This window comes from Poecilia reticulata, linkage group LG23 (genome assembly GCF_000633615.1).
Source record: "Poecilia reticulata strain Guanapo linkage group LG23, Guppy_female_1.0+MT, whole genome shotgun sequence".
NCBI classification, from domain to species: Eukaryota; Metazoa; Chordata; class Actinopteri; order Cyprinodontiformes; family Poeciliidae; genus Poecilia; species Poecilia reticulata.
Window position 1 is genome coordinate 14,789,040 of NC_024353.1, and position 24,677 is coordinate 14,813,716.

Here is a 24,677-nt window from a genome sequence, read left to right on the forward strand (position 1 = left end):
TGACTACATTTGATTTGCTGCCTGCTGTAGAGACTAGCTTAATTCCCCCTAATATGTAATGCTTTGTGTCTTACCATATTCACTTTAAGCTTACAAAAACTAACCTTTGAAACAGGAGTAAATATATATAAAAAATACTTTATTTGCATTTTCCTTTTCTGAGGCCAGTGAGACTCCAGAGCCTGGCTGCTCCTCAGTCTCTCCACGTCACCTCTACTTCATCGGTCCTGTACCTGCAGCAGTGATCAACACGCTACCATCAGTCACCCATAGATACTGAGACACAAATCCTGGGACTGTAGCTGCTGCCGTTACCTTTGTGTGATCCAAGAGTCTTCCAGCTCTGTGACGTAGCCGCTCCGGAACATCTCCCAACCCGCCTGAGCGATCATTGCTCCGTTATCTATGCAGAATCTGGGTCAGAGCACACAAACCTAAACAACCTGATGCTTTTTAACTTCATAATAAGATCTTGTTTACACCAAGTGGTTAATATCTGGAGACTCAGACCCTGAATCCAAAGTAATCCACATTTATAATATTTTTAAATGCTTTAGTGTGGTTGACATCTGGACACGCTCAAGTTCAGCATTTATACCACTGCAGTTGCAAGCTGCAAATGCTTGTTCCTATGGAAACGGCTGTGTCATGGTGGATGGGTTTGTTTACCGCTCATCTGTAGCAAACAGTTTGGCTCCTCTCTCCTTGCACATCACCCCCATCATCTCCTGCAGACGCAGGTTACCTGTGGAGGAAACATGTTGCTTCATGGTTTGTAGGAAAAGAAACTCAGGGATTTACACAAATACTTGAAGGCAGCAGTTCATTACTAACGCAAGGTTGTATGTTTTTAACAACTTTGTTTTAGCCCACGTTGAGATGCATTTCATGAAAGACCTCATTTCAGTCTTTTTAAAAAACTGAAGTGAATGCTGCTTTTTACATGATCACTCTGATCATTTAGTTTTCTCAGCTTAACTTGCTTAGTTACGGTTGTTTGGTGTTCAGAAGTAACCACAAACATGAATGTTGCCTAATGAGTTTTCTATCCAAATGAGAGCAGCAGCAATGGGAATTAAGCCTTTATGACATATAGTCTGTCAGCAAAGACTGGGAGAGAATAAAATGGATACAAGTCAAATAGATAATGATCTGCTATATATAATATATATATATATATTTATATATATATATATATACACGTTTCCATTTATGTATGGAAATTTTATGTATTGGTGTATTTTGAAAGACATACCAAGTCATTTCTGCTCAGTGATTCTCTACATCTCAAACTCCTGAAATGCCTCTTTTAGTGTACATTGCTGACCGTTTTTTCCTTCCACTCAACTTTCTATTAATATAATGGGACGACAGTGTCTGTGAACAAAGCTACTGAACTGATCAACTTACAGCCCACTCCTCCGACAATCAGGACCTCCTGGGAGCCGCAGTGAGCCATGGCCCTCTCTGTGATCTCCACCAGCATGGCGAACACCGTCTCCTGCAGGGGTAACGGGAAGGTGCTGCACGTCACTCATTATATATTCATGTCAAATAATCTTGTCTCATCACAAATGGAAACACTTTTCAGTTACCAAGTGGTTCAGAGTACCTGAAGGGAGAAGCACAGATCCTCTGCTGTGCACTGACCAGAGCTCAGCATTTTATTAGCAGCTTCCTGTCAGCAAAAATAATGATTAGATCTGAGAAATCAAACAGTTCAAGTTTTTTCTTTCTTCCTTCCTCCTCTCTGTTTTCTCTTAATTCCTTCTTGTTTTTGAGTCCAGTCCTGTTTTTTGTCCTTCCTTGCTTGCTTTCTGGAGCTATTATTGTATATATTAAGCCCTGCGCCTCCAACGCCGAGCCATGGATCGGTTCACGCCGAGCTTACATGCAGCCGCTCCATTTCCCTCCTGAACTACCAGATCGATAGCATTCAGTTTAAAAGCTGCATCATATGAACTTCTTCCCGTTTCCATGATGAGGGGGAAATGTCTGTCGTGTCTGCTGCTAACATGTGCTTGTTCTAAATGAAAATTAGCACTTTTGTTTTTTTTTTAAATTTACAATAATATGTAAAACAAGTTACATAAACAGTAACTAAAAGAATGACGAGGCTTAAGGAAGGTATTAAAGCAAAAATTACAAACAGGAAGACATCAAAAACAGCAAATTAGGGAAGATTACATGAAGAACTTCTTTACAAATTGCAGTAGTCTTTAAAGCTTTAGTATTGCTACAATACTTCAGAGAATACAAATATGAAGAAACAGGCACAGAAGGCATTCAATTTGGGTTTCTGCTTAAGAAATTAGCAGCTGTGGATATTAAATTTAGCTAAAATTAATATTAAGTTTATAAGACTTTAAACAGAAAAAGCCACATAATATAGTTTTAAAGTTAAACAGTACATGTATTTCCAATTTTCTTTTTAAAAGAAAAAAGGAGTAAAAAAACAATCTTTCCAAAATATTTGGATATAAGAGCAGTCTCAGGAAAGATGAGTGATGGTTTCCTCAGAGTTGTAGGAAAAAGGATCACAGAGGGTCTACATTTTAAATATTTTACTATTAACAGGATAACATCTATGTAGAATCTTTAGACACTTCTCGAATCTTATTAGTTATTAAGTATTTCTTAAGCAATAACCAAACAACTTTCCAGCAAATATCGTTGAAGATATTGTTAAAAACTCTGCTGAATAACAGAAAGAGTCTTCAAGTCTGGTGATCGGTCACAACTCAAAAACAGCTGAAACATAAACTGAAGACAGAGCTGAGTATAAGATAATAAGTTTATATTCAGCACCAGTTCCTCCAGTGCCTACTGTTCATATTCATTTTGGTTTTTTGTACATTTTGTCACACTGGAACCGCAAACTTTAATATTTCAGCAGATCATCATCATGTTGAAGTGGAAAGAAGACGCCATGATTTGAAAATAGCTTATAATAAAAATGTGAAAAGTGTGCTGTGTGTTTGTGGTTATCCCCACGGAGTTAAAACTAGACTGAGAGATTTCAAGATTATCTGGGTCAATCAAAAACATGAATAAACTCTGTATTTATCTCCATTCATCCATTTTTTATGAAGACTAGACTTGAAAAGTGCCTGATTAATAATCTTTTTTTCAGATTTATCACATAAAACCCAATAAATACTCTAGTTCAAGGTTATAATAGAACAAAAAGTGAAAAAGTGTAAGTGCTCCACTAACCTCAATAAAGGACAGAATCCCAGAAAAAGACACGTCCATCCCCTTCACCGTGTACGGCAGCTCCACGTACCGACTTCCTCTGTAACGAACAGGAGAACTCACAGCGTTTCCCTTCTGGCTCTCTGTGTGGTGAACAACGTTCTTCAGGGTCTGCTGGGTTCTACTCACTTTTTGGCCATCTGCTCTATGTTGTATCCTGGACTGGGATCGTTGGAAATCTAGGAAGAGTTCCATGACGTTAACTTCCACGTCGTTCACAGTAAAACATGGCCAATGTCACCAACACACACCTTGATAACTCTGGCGAATCTGTCCAAACAATTGCCGACCGCGATGTCGATGGTCTCCCCAAATATTCTGTAGCGCCGCTCTAAGTAAGCGATAACCTGCAAACACATTACCACTGTAAGACTTCAAGACTCCACTTCCCACAATTCTTTGTCCGTCACATTCATTTTAAACAGATGACAAAAGGAGGTTTTCTATGAACGTATAGTAGTTATACTATGATGGGTCAACTTTACTCTGGGAATGGAAAGAACAGATAAAGTCAGGAAAGGAAAAAGAGAAAAGGAAAGAAGGATATAAAAGAAGCAAAGATGAAAAAAAGAGGAAGGAAGGACAGAAGAAAGAAAGCAATAAAGAGAAAAGACACTGAGGAGGATGGAAGGAAGGAAAGAAAGAAAAACAGACATAAGAGAGGGAGGAATGAAAAAGGTAGGAAGGAAATGAGTGAAGAACAAGAGAAAAGCAAGAAAAGAAGAACATGAGGGAGGGAAAATGAAGAAAAGACAGAATCATAGAAGGCAAAAACATAAAGCGGGAATAAAGTAAGCAAGGGGGATGAAAGAAAGATAAAGGAAGGAAAAACGAAACAAAAGGAAAGGAAGAACATGAGAAAGGACAAAAAAAGATGAAGAAACCCAACATTTCATCAATAGGATAAAACGGATGAAGTCTGGAAATACTAACACTTCTAAACACTCCAGCCCTTGAAAACACTGATATCAGACTCCAGACATCAGCTCTCAGCGAGGATCATCCTGAACTGACTGGCTACCAGCTGATTCTGAACACCGGCTATAAAACACCAGAGCAATGAGGCTGGAAGCCCACCTGGGTGTTTCCCCCGCTGACGTACAGCACGGTGGGGTTGTTGGCCTGGGTTATGAGTCGGCCCATCTCGATGTGTCCGATGCAGTGGTTGACCCCCAGCAGGGGCTTCCCCCACAGCTGGGCCACGGTGCGCGCTACGAGGGCCACCGTGACCAGAGGGGCTCCCATACCAGGGCCTGAGGGACAAGGAGAGACAGGGACAGATCACCCCCTGAGAGCTAAACATAGATACATTTACGTAGCTTTAGCTTGTTGTTTTTCTACTGTAATCAATGATATTCCATCATGTTTGCTACCTTTAGTGTACGCCACGCAGTCGATGTCTGCCGGCTTCAGCCCCGCTTGCTCCAGCGCCTCCTTCAGGACAGTGAGTATGACTGCGCGATGATGCCTGGCCGTGTCACTGGGCATGAACCCTGAGGCGAAGAATAAAAAGTGTTTAAAAAAAAGAAAGAAGAATCATCACAGACTGGTTTGTCAGACGTGTTAACGGCGCTCGCCTTGGCCCGGCGGTGTGATGTACGTCCGTCTGGGGTTAGACAGGACTTCACCGTCCCTTATGATGCCGATGCCAATCTTGTTGGCGCTTCCTTCGAATCCAATAACAACGGTCATGGCAACTAACAAAAAAGAAAAAAGAAAAGAATGATGATATTAAATGTTTTAATGTCTACAAAACAAGTCAGTGCTCATAGTCTGATTAAAGGTTTGCAGTTCTTTGGAGGCTGTCTGACCATCCGTCTTGCTTTGGCCTCTGAAATCTCACATTATTTTTCCTTCTTATTGTTGAATCAGAATCTGGACCAGTGTTTGAAATGTTCTTCTTTGTTATGTTGGAACCTCCTGGATGGATTTTGGATGAAAAACAAGTTTGATAAGAGTGAAATCCTGGGAGGGTTCACCACTTTTCAGTATTTATTCCATTGAAATTGGTGTGTGTCACCGTTAAACACTGACAAATGTCAAAGATTGTCTCATCTTAAATTTCTTTAGTTTAGGATCTGATGCTTTGCTGTTTGAGATCTTTTAGCCTTTTTAAAGTTATCTTACATGTCCTAGTAAAGTATTCTTGTTCTCATTGCGCACCATTTACCTAAAAAATTCAAATACAAAGTTGTTTAAAAACTTAAAGTTATCTGATATCAATCTGAAATATTTAAGTGTGTTTGGGGGGCAAACACACAATAGCTGCAAGTGGAGTAAATATTTTCTCACCACACTGTTCAAATGATATAGGAACAAAGAAAAAAAATTAACCTCGTCAACCATTGCCAGGACACATTTTTAGATATTAATATGCAGCTCAGATTATCTTACATAACGACATACTGTACCTGTAGCCATGACTCTAAATGCTGGTTCCTGTATACAGAGCCTGAAAATCCCACTTTAACTTGACTAACAGTAAAACAGTCTGTACTACAGGTGCTATGACGGAAACAACTGGAGTTAAATCTAAAAAACCCGTTTTTATCAGTCATTTATAGCTTGATAGTTACATATTAGACTTTTAGTCAAAATATCCTTACATAATATATATTTTTTTGCACAATTATTTATAAGTTTGTACCAGAAGTTAATTTCTTTAGAGGAGCAGAGACCAGCAACATCTCCCTAATTAAGGATTAGCAGCAGCTGTCTTTAGCGCCTCCTCTTGCTTCAGCTCGAATAAGCGCTCGAATATTGTTTTATATTTTTACATATCAAAATAAAATTTTTACCGAGTATTTAGGTTTGTTTTTCTTCCTCTCAGTCCACATAAGTTTTCACACTAGTAGTTCTGAACGTCTGCAGCCGAGAGTGACTCCATAGACATATCTAAGGACCCAAACATAAAGAGCTGTTAACTCGCCTTATCAAAAAGAAAGAAAAAAAGTCTAACCACTTGTTTAACAACAAAACATGGCAGAATATTGTTAAATACTTCCAATTACTAGGTATTCGGTTTTCTTTGTTAATACGTAATGAAAATTAGTTTTATTTATGTAATTTCTTTGAACCCTGTCGACCCCACTAAGGGACAAGGGTGTATAGAAAATGGATGGATGTAATTTCTTTGTAGTATTTCAGGCACATGTGAAGACAGCTATTAAGTCCAAGCAGCGTGGTCACGTTGAGCGCTGTTATGTTTGGGGGGAGTGACTGAGGTTGACTGAGAACTGCGGCTCGTCTGGGCTCTGCATCCTGTTGTGAAAGTGCGAGTAAGATTACATTTGCATGTCCTTTTCCTAAAACGCGCCAAAAGTGAACAAAAACCCTAATTAGCCACATTTGCATTTGTTGAGGAAATTATCGAGCTAATAAGAAGCTTGCTTTACTCGTTGGTCGTTCCTCTGTCATTCATTCCTTGTGCAGGCCGCCTGCTGCTTCTTTGTTAGAGCCACAGCTAGCTTTAGCACATGTTGGTAATGGCTGAACCAAATTATCACGGAGAAATAGCCTAGTAGCCCACTTCGTCTTTCCGTTACAGCTTTTTTACTGCCATATCTTTAACCGGGCATGATATTTGCACAGACATTACTCTTCATCACAATCAAATGACACACAAACATGAGTTTCCGGTATTGTATTTTAGGACTCAATCTCTTAAGGCTTCAAGCCACGTTTCGTGTTTCTCAAATCCTCAAACGTGCCAACAGGTATTTTACCAACTAGAGCATGCGCGCGCACTCAGATCTCCTTTTTATGATAGTCAAACTACACAATTATGGTCTCCAATCACATTGGTGATGGATTCTCGTACAAGAATAAAAACAATAAAAGTAAACTAGCTCCTTGTTTATTGTTTTTCATTTGTAGAATAGTTATGCTCCATGTATAAATGTATGTGCTTAATGTATAGAGACCAGGGAAAGTCTGTCAAAATGCTCAAATCGGTTTTAGTGTGGACCCTAAGTTATTACTGCTGGCTAAATATTACACTCAATTTATTGTGATATATATGTTACACTAATTGAAATTGCGGAGATGATAGTGATTTAAAATATTGTGAAGCTTTCCTAACATGAGTTAGGAAGGAACATGCAGTTTGATAATCTTTTTTTTTTTATCTGAGGGAAAGAATCAGAGTCAGCATGTCAAAACGTGAGAGAAAATCTGTAATCAGCATTGGCCAGGAAAAACTTGATTGGTGCACCTCTAGTTGGAACAGTTTAAATTTACTCAAATTGCTCAAAAAATGTTAGCTTTTGTAATAGGATTCAAAATTGGATATGCACTGATTGGAAGTTTGGTTTCTGATCTGAATCTTGCAAAGCGTTGACTGACTGCAGTGATTCTACACTACTGGAAAACAGATGAACTTTAGAGTTGTCTTGCTTTATTTACAGTTGATTTTTAACATTTCTAACATTTAGTTTTTTTTTCTCCAGCGGCGCGGGTGCTGCTGTGTGTGCGTGCCGTGTGTGTGCGAGGTGTGTTTGCTTGCAGAACCAGTTCCAACATGAAGAGAGGCAAGAAGACAGATGATACGTCTGCTGATGGGGAGAATGATGCAGGCTCTGGTACCACAACACAAAAAATTGCAGTTCCCAATAGAGATTTCATGAAAAGGGGGGGGAAAAAAAACACTAAAATATTTATCCTTTTATGATCTCCCTTCAGCTTCTGCAAAAAAAGCCAAGAAATCCAAGGAACCAGAAGCCCCAGTATTGTACGTAGACACCCCTGACAAAATGACGAGCAAAGATGGCCGTAGCGCCAACATGAAGATCACCTCCTGGAACGTAGACGGGCTCAGGGCGTGGGTGAAAAAGAAGGGACTGGATGTGAGTTTGCAATAAAAGTTCACTCAGTCTTATAAAATAAAAAAAGAACTAAATAAAAGCTGATTATCATGCTTGTCATTCCCAGTGGGTGCGTGAGGAGGCGCCAGATGTTCTGTGCCTCCAAGAGACAAAGTGTTCAGAGAAAGCCCTTCCTGTCGAGATCACGTCCATGCCTGAGTACCCCCACAAATACTGGGCTGCATCCAATGACAAGGAGGGCTACAGTGGTGTAGCCATGCTGTGCAAGACTGAACCTCTCAAAGTTACTTATGGAATTGGTGAGTAATGGGTTGTTCTGTTGATGCTTAGTTTAGACCTGTGGTTTTCTGTTTTAGTCCTCAGGACCTACTGCTGTTTGGAATGTTTTGTTTCTGGACTTTGGAAAAGATGACTGAAAAAAAAAAAATCTAATTCTCCAGGCAAAGAGGAGCATGATAAGGAGGGGCGCGTCATCACAGCCGAGTTCCCCAACTTCTACCTCGTGACGGCCTACGTCCCCAACGCGAGCAGAGGCCTCGTTCGCCTAGATTACCGCAAAACCTGGGACACAGACTTCCGAGCTTACCTGAGCGAGCTCGACATCCAGAAGCCCCTGGTGCTGTGCGGCGATCTCAACGTCGCGCACCAGGAGATCGACTTGAAGAACCCGAAGGGCAACAAGAAGAACGCAGGATTCACCCCGGAGGAGCGCGAAGGGTTCAGCCAGCTGCTGGAGGCCGGCTTCGTGGACAGCTTCCGTGAGCTGTACCCGGACCGGGCCAACGCCTACACCTTCTGGACCTACATGATGAACTCCCGCTCCAAGAACGTGGGCTGGCGGCTCGACTATTTCCTGCTCTCGTCTTCCCTGCTGCCAGGCCTGTGCGATAGTAAGATCCGTAACAAGGCGATGGGGAGCGACCACTGCCCCATTACTCTCCACATAGCTGTGTGAATCACCACATCTGATGATAATCCAACTTTTACTGTCTTTTTTTTTTTTGTTCCAAATTGTCTCAACTGTATCAGCTATTGTGTGGAAGTCTGGAGTGGTACCCAGTCTCACTGTTAGTAGAGTTGCCCTGTAGCTTAGTAGTTTTCTTTAAATGTTCCACAACATAGATCATGTCTTATTACCCAAACTACTTTCATAAAATCCATGATATACATCCAAGGTCTGCACACATGCAACACTAAACACACTGTTAAGCTAATTTTCATGATGTTTCTGTTACCGACTGAAACTGATCCACTGCTGTAAAAGGAAACCTAACATGGTTTAAGCTCCCTTCTTGTATCTTGTTATATTTTTTATGTGAAACTTGCTTACACTCTCAAATAAAGACTCTTTATTTCCAGATTTTGAGTTGCACTTTTCTTAGCTCAATGGGTTTTATTGGTAACAAATAGGGAGGGGTGCACCAATTGCAGTTTTCCAGCCAATTGCCAATCTTTATGTCAGACCTGCCATTACCAATTACTTTAATCTTAAATGTTGCTAAACATAGCAAGTTGCTGAGTTGGCAACAGTGGGGTGACTATTGTTAAATGCAGACATGTCCTGGTGGCTGGACTGTCAGTGAAACCTGTTTCACAGGAGAAGGAGGACAGTGGTTTATTTTTAGACCTTTGTTGAGGTAGACAAGATGAGGGGATAAGTTTGGAAATTGGCGCCGATAAATTGGTGTACCCCCATTAGCAAAGGACTTGCTTGTAAGAAATGGCTGACCGTATAGACTTGCATTAGATTCACACCATGGTTACAGGACAATTGGCAACAATGTGAGAAAAGCTTTAAAATAAACAAATGTAAAAAACCATTTGGGGAGGAATTCTGACCAGGCTCTAAGTGCCAGTTGGTTCTTTTGAGCTACTTGGCACTTGTAAATGTCAGGAGTTTGCTAAGTGAAACAGTTTTAGTAATGAAAAACAAGACTTCTGTGACAAAGTATCTTCTGAGTTAAAAGTGTTGGGAAGCAAGGTGGAGGATCTGTCATGCTGTGAACTCTGAAAATAGATTCAATAAAATCATTTGCCTTCCATTAAGAGAATTGTCCAAGTGGCCACACTTCTCCAGCCTAAATGCAAACCTTCTTCCAAGGTGATACCAGAGAAAGGAGCCTAGGATGCTACAGATCGTCCAGAATTCTGGATCATCCAGAACGTTGGTTCTCAAACTTTTCCCGAGTAACACCTCAACTAATATGTAAAAGTTTTGATTTTGTATAGTGAAATTAAAACTTGGATTTCATCCAACATTCTCAACTACACTTTCACTCTTCAAGTGGATTCTGTTGAAAGCATTTCTGCCAGAACAGCTCGTGTTTTAGGTAGGTTTTATTAGCTCTGCAACACAGACAATTATCTCTGTTGTGAACCAGATTAGAAGACCACAGTGTGAGAACCTTCAGAGAAACTGCGAAGAAATACATCTAAACCTTGTAAAATGTTAACGGAACGGACTAAGGACCTTCCTACTGTTGTTGCCCTGCCTTGAGGTACAAATATGTGACATTGGTCACTTAAAATTTCACAGAACAAACTCAGTGAAATTTATCATGAGTGGTGTTACTCTACTGTAATTGATAATTATATTTAAGACCTTTCACCCCCATTTCCCAGTGATACTACAAAGTTAGTAGGTGTATTTATGACAGATGTGTCCTCAGATGAGTTTTAAGATGATAAGACTGCCTGAAACCCTTTCCACACTCTAAACACAGATACGGTTTTTCTCCAGAGTGCGTCCGCTGGTGTCTCTTTAGCCGGTTGGCACTCAGAAAGCTCTTGTCGCATTCAGAGCAGGAGTATGGCCGGGCCCCGGTGTGGTAGCGCAGATGGATGGTCAGGTAGCAGGACTGGGTGAATTTCTTGCCACAGTGGGGACACTGGAATGGCTTGTGGCCCGTGTGGAAGCGCTCGTGCTTTAAGAGCTCTGCATGAGAGAAGAAACCCTTGCCGCAGTCAGAGCAAAGGTACGGCCTCTCGCCCGAATGCGTCAGCTCGTGTCTGACCAAGGTGGCCTTGTACACAAAGCTCTTGTCGCACTGCGAGCAGCGGAAGACGTTTTCCCTGGTGTGGCAGCGCTCATGTTTCTTCATGTTGCGCTCCCTCTTGAAACTCTTGCCGCAGAACGAGCACATGAAGGGCATTTCTTCAGAGTGGATCTTCATGTGGCTCAACAGGCCGCCCTTATAGAGGAAGCCCTTCCCACACTGCGTGCATATGTGCGGCCGCTCTCGTTGGTGCGTCCGTTGGTGTGCGGTGAGAGCCGCTCGGTATGGAAAACTCTTCCCACAGTTGCAGCTGTGAGGTTTTTCCTCTTTGTGGGTAAGGATGTGCTTGTTCAGGTGTCTTTCACAGCTAAAGCCCAGGTTGCAGTGAGAGCACTTAAACGAGTCTTCCACTTCGCCAGCGTCCACTCCGTGGGTCTTGAGGTGCTTCACCAATGCAGCCTTCCAGCTGAACGTCTGACCGCACTCTGAACACTGGTAGTCCCCATCCTCTAAGTGGTCGCTCTTGTGCCTGGCGTGTTCCGTTGCCGACTTGAAGAGCTCCCCGCAGATCAGACACGACAACTTGTTTCCGGACGAGTGTGTCTGCTTATGCCTCTCCAGTGACTGTTTGAAGGAGAACTGCCGTCCACACTGGGAGCATGAAAACGGCTGTTCGCCTGTGTGCACGCGCTGGTGGGCTTTCAGTAAGGAGTGGAACCTGAAGACCTTCCCACAATCTGCACAGCTTAGGTGTCTGTGTTGATCTGCGGCATCAGTGGGGTGAACCTTATTGATGTGCTGCAGGACCTGCCCTTCCTCAGAGTCCTGGAAGGAGCATTGAGGACAGGAGAAAGCAACTACTGAGGCATCTGCTGGAGAACCTGGTGGTGCACAAAGCAACGAGTTTACATATAAATACAAGCAAATACTTTCCGTTGTTCACAAGAACTTGCAATCAGAGGTAGCTTTTACAGGTTCTCAAGAAAATAAACAACAACTACCAAGCTAAGTACACAGCAAGATTAAACCAATTTGAATTTAATTTAGTACTCATTTACATTTCAGTGGCTGTCTGGAGATAAGATTTTCCTTTAGCAGGCTTAGTTGTTTTTGGGTATCAAATACCAATCTTGTGTTTCACACCTTGTGGATGTTCTACACCTACAAAACAGGCTGGTAAGCAGAAGATTGATGACACTCTTAATTTAATTTTACTTTACATCTAATGAAACACTTCAGTAATTTGCAAAGCAGCAGAGTAGCAGTAACACTGGTACTGTGACTGTAAAGGCAAGTTAGAACATGAGATCTTATCAGGGAACTGGTTGTCTAAGTGACTATTGGAAGCTACAGAAGCCAAATTTCATAGACCTTTCATAAACATTCACTTTCCAGGATAATGTCATGGTTATGAAGAAAAAAATCCAGAACAGAACTTCTTAAAACTACTCACTTTCACCGCCTTGTTTCGAGACCAAAGGCGATCCATAGGAGTGCTCCGAGCTGAAACAGAAGAATAATGATCATTAATTTTTAAAGTCTACAGTTAATTGGACTTTAAAAAGTGCCAATGTGACAATGTAAAGTCAAGGACATCAAAGACCAACACAAAGGAGAGGTGATTTTACCTGACGATAGGTAAAGGTCTCAGTGATGAGGGATTCGCCCTGCTGCACTTGTTCCTTTGATTAGTGGCCATGTGCATCTGTAAATGTATCGCCTGGATCTTCATTGTGGGTCGACGTTTGCGTCCACTTGTGCGGACATTTGGTGGTTTGACTCCGTTGTCTCGTATGGATTCAGAGAATGGGCGATCGCCCGTTTCCACAGGACAGTCTGGATCTGTGTGTTCAGCACTCGCTTCGTTGACATCTGCAGCCTCGTCGGTTTCTGGCAAGCCCTCCAAGCCTTCTTTGAGTTTGTCCGAGCTGCCATCATCAGAGTGAGTCTTTAAGTGGCTTGCGAGGGCCAGCTGACAGCTAAATTCCACGCTGCAGAGATGGCACGAGTGCACGCCATCTTCGGTGTGTGTTTGCCTGTGCGGCATGCAGGCCGTGTCCACGCAGTCATACGTGCGTCCCTTTCTGTGTGTGCGTCTGTGTCTGTCGAGGGACTGCCTAAAGGAGAAGCAGCGGCCGCAGTCGGTGCAGCGGTGGGGGCGTTCTCCCGTGTGGATGACGCTGTGTGCCAGCAGCGAGGAGGCAAACTTAAATTTCTTCTCACAGTGGGGGCAGTCATGCGGTCCTGTGGCAGCTTTGTGTTGAGAAGAGGATGGAAGTTCGGTCGCTTCTCTTTCTGGCTCTTCTTCGCTCGTCTTCTTCAAATACACAACCACAGAACATTCTCCTACTGTGTCTTCTCTTCCTTCAAAGCAGTTTTCTTCTGTCACCACTTCAACGTTGGAGCTCGCCTCTATTTCAACCTCAGAGTAATCAGAAACTGTAACTATTTCCGCCATTTCTGGTGCAGGTTGTGTTTCGACGTAGAGGTCTTGAAGTGGGTCCGACTGGTCGGGTTGTTCGCTGGTTTCCGCCAGTCTTCTCGGGGGAAGGGCAGAAAGTGAGGAAGAGATGTTGTCGCCCATACTAGCAGGTGGAACTGCATGAAAAGGAATGAAGCAGAACCGTAAGTGTAGCTTATACGGTTTACAAAGACGCTGTCAAAAGAAGCGACCTACCATGTTGGTCTAAATGCCCAAGGTTCTTGTGGTGCTGCAGTAGATTTTTCAGGTCTGTGGGTTCAGAGACGGTCTGCAAACAGTCTTCCAACAGAGAGCACTCCGCTCCAAGCCAGGACACAGTCTGAGAAAAACATCTGACATCAATATTCACACTATTTAACTTGAAAAACTTGTAAGGTCTCATTTTATAAGGATATTAGGACCCCTCTACCTTGATGTATGACGCTTTGTCAATCAGGAAGATAGAAGAAATAATTTCATCTCATAGCATCTTAAAGCAGAAGTATTATGTAAAATCCACTTCTTTGAACTTTACATCACATTATAATGTTATTCTCTCATCAAAAACGTAGATGGATTGTTGCCTTGAATCTTTCATTCATGTTTGAGAAATGTTTTAATCTCCCATGGCAACCATTCAGCTGTACAAAATGCCTGGTTGGACCTAGCGCTGCCTTTGAGATGAAGCTCCTGCATTTTTACTGGTGCAAGGCTGTTAAAGGGTTAATAGAGCAGCGATGTGATGACTTTCTGAAGACAGAGTTTCAAAAAGAGCAGGAGGTTTTAAAGAGATAGAAACCCAAATTCAAGACATTAAATAAAGGAAAATTTTAAAGTAATTTTTGATATACGTATATAGTTACTTTATTGTGGTATAAAATGGCACTATGTGCCCAGAAAATAAATAATAAAGCCCCTTTAATAATGCCCTTGCACTGAGCATGGCATATCAAATATAGTTATTGCAGTGATGCTGTTAGTTTCGTCCACCATCTATAAACTTATGCAATAAAATCTAGTTTCTTTAATTGGAATCCTACTTCATGTTCTACAGTTCTCTGGTGCAGTTCGATAATTGCAGGTGCAATTCGTGTTTAGGCTCACCTGCTCCAGGTCAGGGACCGGAACCAGCTGAAACAGTCGGCAGAGAAACTCTGCAAACAGTGTCTGCAGGTCACTGTCGTACTGAGGGCCATACTCTGCAGGGAAGATGTCCTTTAAAGCAAAGAAACTATGGTGAAAAACAAAGCAAATGTGGAAAAAGAAATAAAATTCAGAGCTTTTCTGCTTTTTCGAAAGTATTAGGATATATGGTGGCACCGCACACGACAGCCGGTACCGTCATGAAATATAGGAGTTATTTTCTTGACTCCCCTTGATGGATAGCCTCAAACCGGTAATCACTATGAAGTGGAAGGGGTAATTTGGAATTGCAGAACGGGAGTGACGTAGTGATGCGGTAAATTGCACAAACAGCGGCACAAGTCCAAAGACGGAGAGCAGAACAACCGGATGCCGATTCAGATAATAACACGTTGAGATTGGTGAACAACAGTTTCTTGCTCGGGGCCTGACACACATCTTTATACTACATGCCAGAAGCCACAACCCTTTGGTTACAAAATCCCAACTTCATGTTGGCCCATGATCTCAGCTGATCTGCTGCAATGATGTAAAAGGACGAAGCGAACCATAAATGTTTTTGCTGTTGTTGTTGTTGAACAATAAAAATGACTTGAAGCTCACCAGGTACTTTTCTGTACCTTTCATTGAACTTAGTAAATACTAAGTCTCTTCATAATATGGCTAGATTCCTGAGAGCATCCAGTAAATTCTGGGAAGTTACAAAGAAAGTGTCTGGTAAATTCTGGGAATACAATCACAAGTTCTGGGAAACTCCACAGGCCAAGAAAGTGAACCACAAATTCTGGGAAAGCGACCAGTAAAGATTTCTTAGAAAGTTTGCCCAAATCCCCTGGTATGTTCCGGATTGTACCTGCTAAATTACATGAACGTTCTGAAAAGTGCCTGATAAGAGTCAAGTAAGTTCCAGAAAGCACCCACTTTGAAGTAACATACAAGATCCAATGTTTAAGGCTGTTCAATAACCATTAATTATATATATTTATAACTATAAAAACTCAAAAAAGGAGCTTGCAGACAGCTGGATTCCACAATGCATCAAATGTTCCAACATTTGATGTATTGTGGAAACATTTGTCAAAGAGGAACAAGTGTAAAGTCTTACCATGAAAAAGTGTTTTCTTTTTTCCGGATCTTTGAGAAGAATTTGAATCAACTCAAGAAAATTCATTTTCACCGACTCGTCATCTGATTCTCTTATCTGAAACATGGAGAATGTAACTTTAAATTTAACACAATCGGTATGTAAAACAGGATTAAAAGGAAAAATGACTATGGTAAAAGGTAAGTAAAAGTTTTTACCAGTGTGGGATGTGGGGATGTCATCTTCTCCAGGTAAGACAGGATCATCTCACTGGAATGCTCATTACGGCATAACTCAATAATATACTGTAGCGGAGAAAAACTCAGTCACTTCCTATCACTTGTAACATCAGACTACAAAAACATTAAATTGTTTCTAAATGTTTGATAGATACCCAACCCATACTCACCCTAGCTCTTAACCCTAAATTCAGCTGAGTTCTATGTTTGTCCATCAGGAGCTCTGGGACCATGTCCACCACCAGCGACACAAAGTCTGACACCTTCCAGTAGCTCAGAACGTCTCGTTTCCTCAACACCTGCCACATAGAGGCTGCCATGAGCTGCAGAGGGGGCACCAGGAGGCGCAGCGCTGCCAGGGGTAACGGTTCATCTAAAAACAGGCATAGAAATATATTATATGGTTAATTAAAAACATACAGGTCCTTCTCAAAAAATGTGCATATTGTGATAAAGTTCATTATTTTCCATAATTTAATGATAAAAATTTAACTGTCATATATTTTAGATCCATTGCACACCAACTGAAATATTTCAGGTCTTTTATTGATTTAATACTGATGATTTTGGCAAACAGCTCATGAAAACCCAAAATCCCTGTCTCAAAGAATTAGCATATTTCATCCGACCAATAAAAGAAATGTGTTTTAATACCAAAAAAGACAACCTTTCTGTGAAATTAACCTGAAAAATGAAATCTTCATCTCCATAAAGCTTTTCAGCAGATGGAAGCATGAAGGTCTCCAAAACCTCCTGATAGCTGCTGCATTGACCTGCCCTTGATAAAACACAGTAGACCAACACCAGCAGCCGACATGGCTCCCCAGACCATCCACTGACTGTGGGTACTTGACACTGGACTTCTGGCCTTTTTTGGCATTTCCTTCTCCCCAGTCTTCCTCCAGACTCTGACACCTTGATTTCCGAATGACATGCAAAATTTGCTTTCATCTGAAWAAAGTACTTCGGACCACTGAGCAACAGTCCAGTGCTGCTTCTCTGTAGCCCAGGTCAGGCGCTTCTGCTGCTGTTTCTGGTTCAAAAGTGGCTTGACCTTTGACCTGGGGAATGCAGCACCTGTAGCCCATTTCCTGCACAGTGGCTCTGGATGTTTCTACTCCAGACTAAGTCCACTGCTTCCGCAGGTCCCACAAGGTCTGGAATCGGCCCTTCTCCACAATCTTCCTCAGGGTCCGGTCACCTCTTCTCGTTGTGCAGCGTTTTCTGCCACACTTTTTCCTTCCCACAGAGGTGCCTTGATACAGCACTCTGCGAACAGCCTATTCGTTCAGAAATTTCTCTCTGTGTCTTACCCTCTTGCTTTAGGGTGTCAACGATGACCTTCTGGACAGCAGTCAGGTCAGCAGTCTGACCCCCTGATTGTGGTTTTGATTAATGAACCAGGCTGGGAGTTTTTAAAAGCCTCAGGAATCTTTTGCAGGTGTTTAGAGTTACTTTGTTGATTCAGATGATGAGGTTAATTGCTCGTTCAGAGAATCTTTTCATGATGTGCTAATTTTTTGAGACAGGGATTTTGGGTTTTCATGAGCTGTATGTCAAAATCATCAGTATTAAAACAATAAAAGACCTGAAATATTTCAGTTGGTGTGCAATGAATCTAAAATATATGACAGTTTAATTTTTATCGCTACATTATGGAAAATAAGGAACTTTATCACAATATGCAAAATTTTTTAGAAGGACCTGTATATTGTCTGTCTCACAAGAAAAGTACATGACACTGTCTTTCTGAAGTGTCCAGAAAGGGAAAGAATTTCCTCAGAATTCAGAGTCAGAATTCGGATTTTAAAATTAAGAATTATTATTTTCAGTAGCCCTAATCCCCTTCGAAACATACACAATTATAAATATTTGTTGCATTTAAAAGCTGTCTTTGAAAACATTCATTACTTGTAGAAAACAGATGGTTGTTCTGAATGCCTCCCATGAGGGTGTGTTCAATAACAGCAGTGTTATTAAAATGTTGCTAGTAGCATCGACGCTGCATTTTTAAGCCAAACTTGGCACACTGATAAGACATATACAGCTACATGTAAAGGCAGATACTAAATATTCAAAGTTAACGTTTTCATCACGCGCTTGACCCAAACAATGCGAACATACCGATGTAATAATATCAAAGACAAGCTATGGAAATTAGCTAATGGTTCAATTAAAGTTATGTTTATCCTTCTTGCTGTCATTAACTGTCCGTTTCCAACATATTAGTTTTCATCCACATTAGGTTCTTAAACAGACCAACCTCTGGGGATGTCCGTAAAAACGTCTGAGTCCATTTTCTTCTGCTGGGGTTGAAAAGTTTCAGTAGCTTTGATTAGCCTTCCAGCTAGCTGGCTAACCAGCTACCATACAATACGTGGTTTATCTTTTACAGAATCTGGACAACGCAGCTTTTAATACAGCGTCCAACTGCCGAAGCTTCAAGTTGAAGCTTCGGCAAAGATAGTTCTATAAATTTGCACACAATAAAATAAACGTTAATTTTATCACAGGGAGTAGTAATTAGAAAATTCTTCTTTGCTTTATTTATTGGCTAATTCTGACATTTTCCAGGTTGCTGCTGCCATCTGCAGGAAACGCGGTGAATCGCAAATAATCCCACTACTCAATTTCCCCCTCGCGTTCTTAGCTTAAAATTTTTTATTATGAATGAAAAATGTTAAGCTTACATTAAATAATTTTTTTGTTATCCACTTTTAATTTTAAAAAATGCATAAACGAAGAAAAAAACTAAACAGGAGATTAAAATGTATAGGTCGTTCACTCGTGGTTTTAAGTTTAAGTTATGAGTCTGAACATCATAATTCTGTTTTTTTTTCTTCATTATTTTGAATTTCGATGTAAAGCAAAATAACGCATCAAAAGAGGAATAATTATGAAGTTATGAAAAATGTCCAAGTTATACGTTTAAAATTCAAAACTATAAAATAATAATAAAAAATATAGCTTAATTACACAATAATTAAGACAATTTTAAAAGTTATTTTTTAAAAAATAATAAAATTCTGAGTATGATTTCAATATTCACAATTAGATTTAAAGTTATAGTCTAATAATTTAAATTGCAGAATTTTAGTGTCTTGAATGTGAAATGAAAAAGTTAAAATTACAAATTATTCTATTATGACATCTTGACATTATTCCTAAATGGCAGAAATTAGCCCATTTGCTGCTCGACAGGGTACCAGCCTGCTCTCAGCCCAGATTATCGCTGCCTGGCTCCCATTGTTGTAACCACCTCTCTACTCCATGGAGTCCTCTCAGACTGCGTCCTCCGCTCTGGAACGACTCACCTTTAACAACACCGCGCTGAAACGGCTCCCGGTAGATGTCCCCGCCGAGCCCTGCTCCAGGACTGTCCCGGGAGCGTGTTTCTCCCGTGTCGGCTCTCTTCATCCACTGCTCCGGCCCAGAATCGTAGCGCTGTCCCAGTCAGCTTTCTCTCTATTGGGCCTGAGAGCGCAAGACGTGCTGGACGACCCTCTCTCCCCGGAGTATTTGAGCGGATCCAGGCTGCTGCCTGGTTCCGAGCCGGCTGCGCACTGCTACTGCGGGCATCAGTTCGGGCTGTTCACGGGTCAGCTGGGTGATGGAGCGGTCATGTATCTGGGGGAGGTGGAGTCCGACACCCACGGACATTGGGAGATACAGGTGAAAGGTGCTGGAGTCACACCTTACTCCAGGTAGTTTTTTTTTAAAGTTATGTTTTGTTCTTTTATGTTAGTTGGTAGAATAGTGAGGTTAAAGGTGACCTTGGAGACCTTTCTAAGCCTTGCATGAATGTGAGGGAGAGCTGATTAAGAGCTTAGAACTGCTTGGTGCACACCTGATTTATTTCTCATTGGTTAACAGCTAATTTGACAGCATAAAACAGGCACCAACAATATTTTTTGCACATTTATCCACACCTTTTTCTGCATTGGACTGTTATGGCAACTTGCAAATCTATTCACATCTGTTATAACCTTTGGCATTTTGCCACATCCCATCCAATAACCTCATAGTATTTTGGTGGGACTTTTGTGGCAGACCAGCACAAGGTAGTGTGTAATTGTGAAGTGGAAAGAAAACAATCTATTCTTTTTAATGTGTTTAACTAAAATCAGAAAAACGTGAAATGCACTTGCTATCAGTCCTCTGAATGCACACTTTTCTTTGGCTGCAAGTATTTTAGGGTAAGTCTTATCCAGCTTTGCTCATCCACACACTGAAGTTCTCCTCCATAGGCTAGGAAAAATCAGCTCAAATTCAGTTCGAGGTGTACATTGCTTTTTAGGTTTTCAAGAATCTCCATCTATCGTCCCTAAAACTTCAGTTTTCTTGTTAAAAACAAATAATCTCCACAACATTACACTGCAAATTAAGAGTTATGGCATTGTGATAAGTACAGTGTTAACTTTTGCTGCACACAAAATTGTCAACATAGGCCTTAAAGATCTTCTTCCAGATATTTGCTGTGTCCTCAACATAGCTTGTGGTGATCTACCAAATGATGGTGTTCCTTCTGTAGTAATTTTCCTCTTTCCATTGTTTGTTGAAGGTCAGACTTGTGGAGCAGGCATCTTAATTGCCATCCTGATAACTGATTCTCTCACCTGATTTGTGAAACTCTCCAGCTCCTTCTGAGTTGTGATTACTGTTCTTCATGACCAACCTGTCAGTTTAGATGGATGTCTGTAGGTTTGGTAGGTTTTGCTTTGTGCCGTACTCTTCTGTTCCATAAAATCTAAAAAGATTGAGGATGGAGCATGACAAAATGTGGAATACTTCAAGAGGCAAAATTACTATTGACCTGGAAACAAACCTGTATTCCTGTGTTCCTTTCAGAGACGGTGATGGCAGGAAGGTGCTTCGCTCCAGCATCAGAGAGTTCCTATGCAGCGAAGCCATGTTTGCCCTGGGGATCCCCACCACCCGAGCAGCCTCCCTTGTTACCTCTGACCTCTACATCAGCAGAGATCCTCTCAACAATGGTGAACGGATTCCGGAGCGTTGCTCAGTTGTCATGCGTCTCGCCCCTTCCTTCATCAGGTTTTCTGACTTTCTTTGTAGATAACAAGCAAAATCTTACCTTCACCAAAAGCGGACGTGAATTCTGTCTGTGTCGTTTCTCTCTGTGTAAACCAATAGATTTGGCTCCTTTGAGATCTTCCTGGGCCGGGATGAATTCTCTGGCCTGCAGGGTCCCAGCGCGGGGCGCCAAGACATCCGTGCTCAGCTGCTGGATTATGTGATTGAGAGTTTCTTTCCACATGTTCTGCAGGCTCACCACAACAGGAAAGAAAGAAATCTCTCTTTTTTCAGAGAGGTAAGACCCCGTTGCATTCTTCTTCCAGGCTGCCTCATCTTCATGGCACTGCTTCTGATTTGTCCACCAGGTGACGATGCGGACGGCAAAGCTGGTGGCCCAGTGGCAGTGTGTTGGCTTTTGCCATGGTGTCCTCAACACAGACAATATGAGCATCCTGGGTCTGACTCTGGACTATGGGCCCTTTGGTTTCATGGACAGGTACCGTGGACATAATAAGGCTATCTATGCCAGATTTACAAGATGTTATGTAAAGAATGAGACTGTGATGACTCACTGCAACAGTTTTCCAACTTCGTTAGACCAAAAGGGAAAAACCTGCAATGATTCTCTTTATTTATTTTGCCATTACCTCAGGCCTAACCCCAATGTTAGCCCCCCTTATACAGGGACATACAGGGACATACCTGCTTGTCCTTGTAACGACAAGCAGGTATGGATGATGGTTCAATAGATACTTTCCTTCAACAAATTTATGTTTTTTAGTTGAATATAAGGACACATGGGGTTAAATGTGAAAAAACACTTCTAAAATGATTCACATGGTCCAATTCTTTCCATCACAAAAACCTGGGATTTTAATTTTGCACATCCACCTGCATCTGTCTGGCAGATTTGATCCAGATTTTGTCTGCAATGCCTCAGACAAAAGGAGGCGCTATTCGTACCAAGCGCAGCCCTCCGTGTGCCGCTGGAACCTGGCTCGTCTGGCCGAGGCGTTGGGCTCGGAGCTGAAGGCAGCGGATGCAGGAGCGGTGCTGGATGATTTCATGCCCACTTATGAGGCTTACTATCTGTGTGGCATGAGAAAAAAGTTGGGACTTGTGAGAAAAGAAGAGGCAGAGGACAGAGAAGTTGTGTCAGAGCTATTGCGGGTCATGCACAACACAGGTAAGGAAAAAAAAATGCTCGAGATATAATCTTATAATGGTTTACGTGGAAATAATTGTACTCGGTTTTTTTTTTATGCAGGGGCTGATTTCACCAACACTTTTCGCCTTCTGAGCCGGGTACCTTGGCCTGAGGGAGGAGATGATGAGAGGGCCACTGTGGGGCCAGTGGTGGACCTCATTCTAAAGCAGTGTGCCTCCATTGAGGAGTTAAAGGTGGCTAATAAGCCTACGATGGAGGACCGGTGAGAGGTGTATGGTGGATGAGTATTCTCATGTTATTGTACAACACAATAAAATGATACTGAAGTGTGTACCAGCCCCACCGTATACTCTCATTGAATGTTCCACCACTGAACTTTTACAAATCAAGTCCTTTTTGTTAACTGATCTCTCTTTGTTTTCTTTAATGCCAGCATTTTGGAAAACAGTCTTACCAAGATAATGTGTAAGTTAATGATGTGATCTGAAACAGATCACACTAGAAAACATCAATTAGGCAGAACACAAAGACCATCAATGGGTGATGTGAGGGACAGAGATTTCCTTTTCTTCAAAAATACTTTAAAAATACCTCAATCAGTTGATTGTGGCATATTTAGTTCCAAGGAAACTTCATGCCTGGATGGCAGGATGTACAGATGACATCCTATTGTCTGGCCATTGCCTTCCTATGCAATTCCACTCGCTTCTCATCTCACTTCAGTATTCCATCTGGAATTTCCCCCACTGAGCTTTATTTCTATGTAGAATTTCAACTGGGCCGATCAGCAAACAGAAGGAGGACTTGTGAACAACGACATTGATTACCTGCACTGTTTTAGAATTGTAGTCCGCCTACATAAGATTGTAGTTTGGCAATGCTGGACTACAGTTCTGTTGACCATGTTTCCAAAAACTGAGCAATTAAAGTCAGAGCAATAGGAATGTTTTTGACATTTGACATTGCTTCAAAAGATGTCTTGAACCTACTCCCTATGGGGTTGTTTACAGCGCACGTAGTTTTCATTGAGCCGGTGCTCAATGAAAATTGAGCACCGGCTCAATTTTCATTGAGCACCGGCTCAATGAAAATTGGCGATTTTACCCAGTCGCCAAATGTTAGCGACTGGGTAAAATCAGATCCAATCGTTCAAAACTTCAACAGAGTCCATGCCTTCAGCAAGCAATCATTTCTCAATAGTAAAGGGTCCAGACCCTCTGTACAAACCAAAGCATAGAACAAGGCTTTATAAGGCTTAGGTAATGATGTTTGGACGGCTGAATTGAATGATTGGGATGGGTTGCCTATAAGTTGCAACACTTTTAGGCTATTTCTGATTTACACTGTTCAGTCTCTCACTAAAATAGAACAGTGGTGAACAGACGACAGAGACTTGGGCTGCTAACACTTATGGGTACTTCCTATTCAACAGATCGGACAAGCTACTTGCTAGTGACTAGAACCTAGTGGGTACTCTGATGCCTACCAGAAAATGTTAAGGGATGGTTTGAGTTGGAGCTGTTGACTTAGTCTCTTACTTCCTGGTTCTCAATCCAATCGAGCATCCATGTGATGTTCTGGGCAAACAAGTCTAATCCATAGTTGCTTCACCTTTGTATCATTTAGTAGAGTCCCTGCCAAAATGGGTCATACCTGTTTTGACAGACAAAGGGCAACCGATACATTATTAGAAAGCTGGACATAATGTCATCCATAATCAGTGCACATGTACAATTTAATTATCAATTTAAAGACTCGAGCCAAGAAACTATATTTACAGTTTCTTTCCTTTTTAAACAACTTCTAACTTTCTTGTGTCATTTCTTCTTAGTGAACTGGCAATGATTCTGTCCATGGCACACACCAACCCAGTCATGTTCGGAATGGTAGCAGACAGGCCAGACGTGGCCCAGCAGCTGGAACTCATGGGCCGGCTAAAAGAGCTCCTTGAGACGGATCAAGAAGAGCTGAAAGAAAAACAGCGCGACGACTGGATCCGCTGGATTTGCCAATACAGGTCAGGGAAAATTACCCTGAAAAGCACATGTGTTGTCTGTCTGTTGCTCTCTGTCAGAATTGTAGAGTATAAAAAATATTGGTCACATACAGGTTGGCTTTATTTTCAGAGTTTAGAACCATGTCACAACTCCTTTAAACAGTTGTTTTTCTTTTGCTGCTGGTATACCAGGAGGCGCTTAGCCCGGGAGTTTGATGGTACAAGGGACTTGCACCTTGTTAAGCAACAGAGGCTAAGAGTGATGAACAGCAGCAATCCACGTGTGGTTCTTCGCAACTATATTGCACAGAATGCTATTCAAGCAGCCGATAAAGGAGACTTCTCTGAGGTAAGACCAAAGCTGGAAAACCCCAAATCTCCCATATGGTAACCAGGAGCAGTGAGATGTACTAACTGAGATGCTCAGTGACCAGGCTAACTGCTGTAAACAACGTAAGCCAGTAGCAATATATATATA

General features: G+C 41.7%; 4 protein-coding genes across 8 annotated transcripts in view; 2 read left to right on the forward strand and 2 right to left on the reverse strand.

Annotated features, from left to right (window-relative positions):
• Positions 1 to 118: 118 nt before the first annotated feature.
• On the reverse strand, positions 119 to 6,169 carry osgep (O-sialoglycoprotein endopeptidase). 2 transcript variants are annotated; one of them, XM_008401325.1, is made up of 12 exons: positions 6,054 to 6,169; positions 4,833 to 4,952; positions 4,629 to 4,748; positions 4,333 to 4,508; positions 3,507 to 3,602; positions 3,385 to 3,434; positions 3,217 to 3,295; positions 1,613 to 1,678; positions 1,411 to 1,501; positions 670 to 745; positions 316 to 414; positions 119 to 233 (listed from the first exon to the last, which is right to left on the reverse strand). In XM_008401325.1, the coding sequence occupies exons 2-12, from the start codon at positions 4,945 to 4,947 to the stop codon at positions 194 to 196; spliced, it is 1,008 nt and encodes a 335-aa protein (XP_008399547.1). In that variant the 5' UTR covers positions 4,948 to 4,952; positions 6,054 to 6,169; the 3' UTR covers positions 119 to 193. The 2 variants fall into 2 exon arrangements, with proteins under 2 accessions (XP_008399547.1, XP_008399546.1); XM_008401324.2 differs by lacking the exon at positions 6,054 to 6,169 and adding an exon at positions 5,667 to 5,766.
• Positions 6,170 to 6,434: 265 nt separating this feature from the next.
• Positions 6,435 to 9,436, forward strand: apex1 (APEX nuclease (multifunctional DNA repair enzyme) 1). Of its 2 annotated transcripts, none has more exons than XM_008401322.2 (5): positions 6,435 to 6,533; positions 7,704 to 7,835; positions 7,936 to 8,099; positions 8,185 to 8,377; positions 8,519 to 9,436. In XM_008401322.2, the coding sequence occupies exons 2-5, from the start codon at positions 7,775 to 7,777 to the stop codon at positions 9,031 to 9,033; spliced, it is 933 nt and encodes a 310-aa protein (XP_008399544.1). In that variant the 5' UTR covers positions 6,435 to 6,533; positions 7,704 to 7,774; the 3' UTR covers positions 9,034 to 9,436. The 2 variants fall into 2 exon arrangements, with proteins under 2 accessions (XP_008399544.1, XP_008399545.1); XM_008401323.2 differs by having other exon boundaries at positions 6,435 to 6,527.
• LOC103459607 (zinc finger protein 420-like) lies at positions 9,070 to 18,562 on the reverse strand. Its single transcript, XM_008401321.2, has 9 exons — positions 18,265 to 18,562; positions 16,172 to 16,374; positions 15,981 to 16,067; positions 15,784 to 15,879; positions 14,640 to 14,750; positions 13,752 to 13,875; positions 12,703 to 13,672; positions 12,528 to 12,577; positions 9,070 to 11,955 (listed from the first exon to the last, which is right to left on the reverse strand). The coding sequence occupies exons 1-9, from the start codon at positions 18,296 to 18,298 to the stop codon at positions 10,727 to 10,729; spliced, it is 2,904 nt and encodes a 967-aa protein (XP_008399543.2). The 5' UTR covers positions 18,299 to 18,562; the 3' UTR covers positions 9,070 to 10,726.
• Positions 18,563 to 19,256: 694 nt separating this feature from the next.
• selenoo2 (selenoprotein O2) overlaps positions 19,257 to 24,677 on the forward strand; it is a 15,794-nt gene continuing 10,373 nt past the window's right edge. For 2 of the 3 annotated variants that reach the window (XM_008401318.2, XM_008401320.2), the window contains exons 1-8: positions 19,257 to 19,705; positions 20,850 to 21,053; positions 21,153 to 21,330; positions 21,401 to 21,531; positions 21,944 to 22,221; positions 22,303 to 22,465; positions 24,035 to 24,220; positions 24,392 to 24,548. In XM_008401318.2, the coding sequence (XP_008399540.1) occupies positions 19,272 to 19,705; positions 20,850 to 21,053; positions 21,153 to 21,330; positions 21,401 to 21,531; positions 21,944 to 22,221; positions 22,303 to 22,465; positions 24,035 to 24,220; positions 24,392 to 24,548 (1,731 nt within the window). In that variant the 5' untranslated portion in view covers positions 19,257 to 19,271. Of the gene's footprint in view, positions 19,706 to 20,849; positions 21,054 to 21,152; positions 21,532 to 21,943; positions 22,222 to 22,302; positions 22,466 to 22,636; positions 22,669 to 24,034; positions 24,221 to 24,391; positions 24,549 to 24,677 lie in introns of those variants that run through there. The other variant, XM_017302700.1, reaches the window with a different exon arrangement.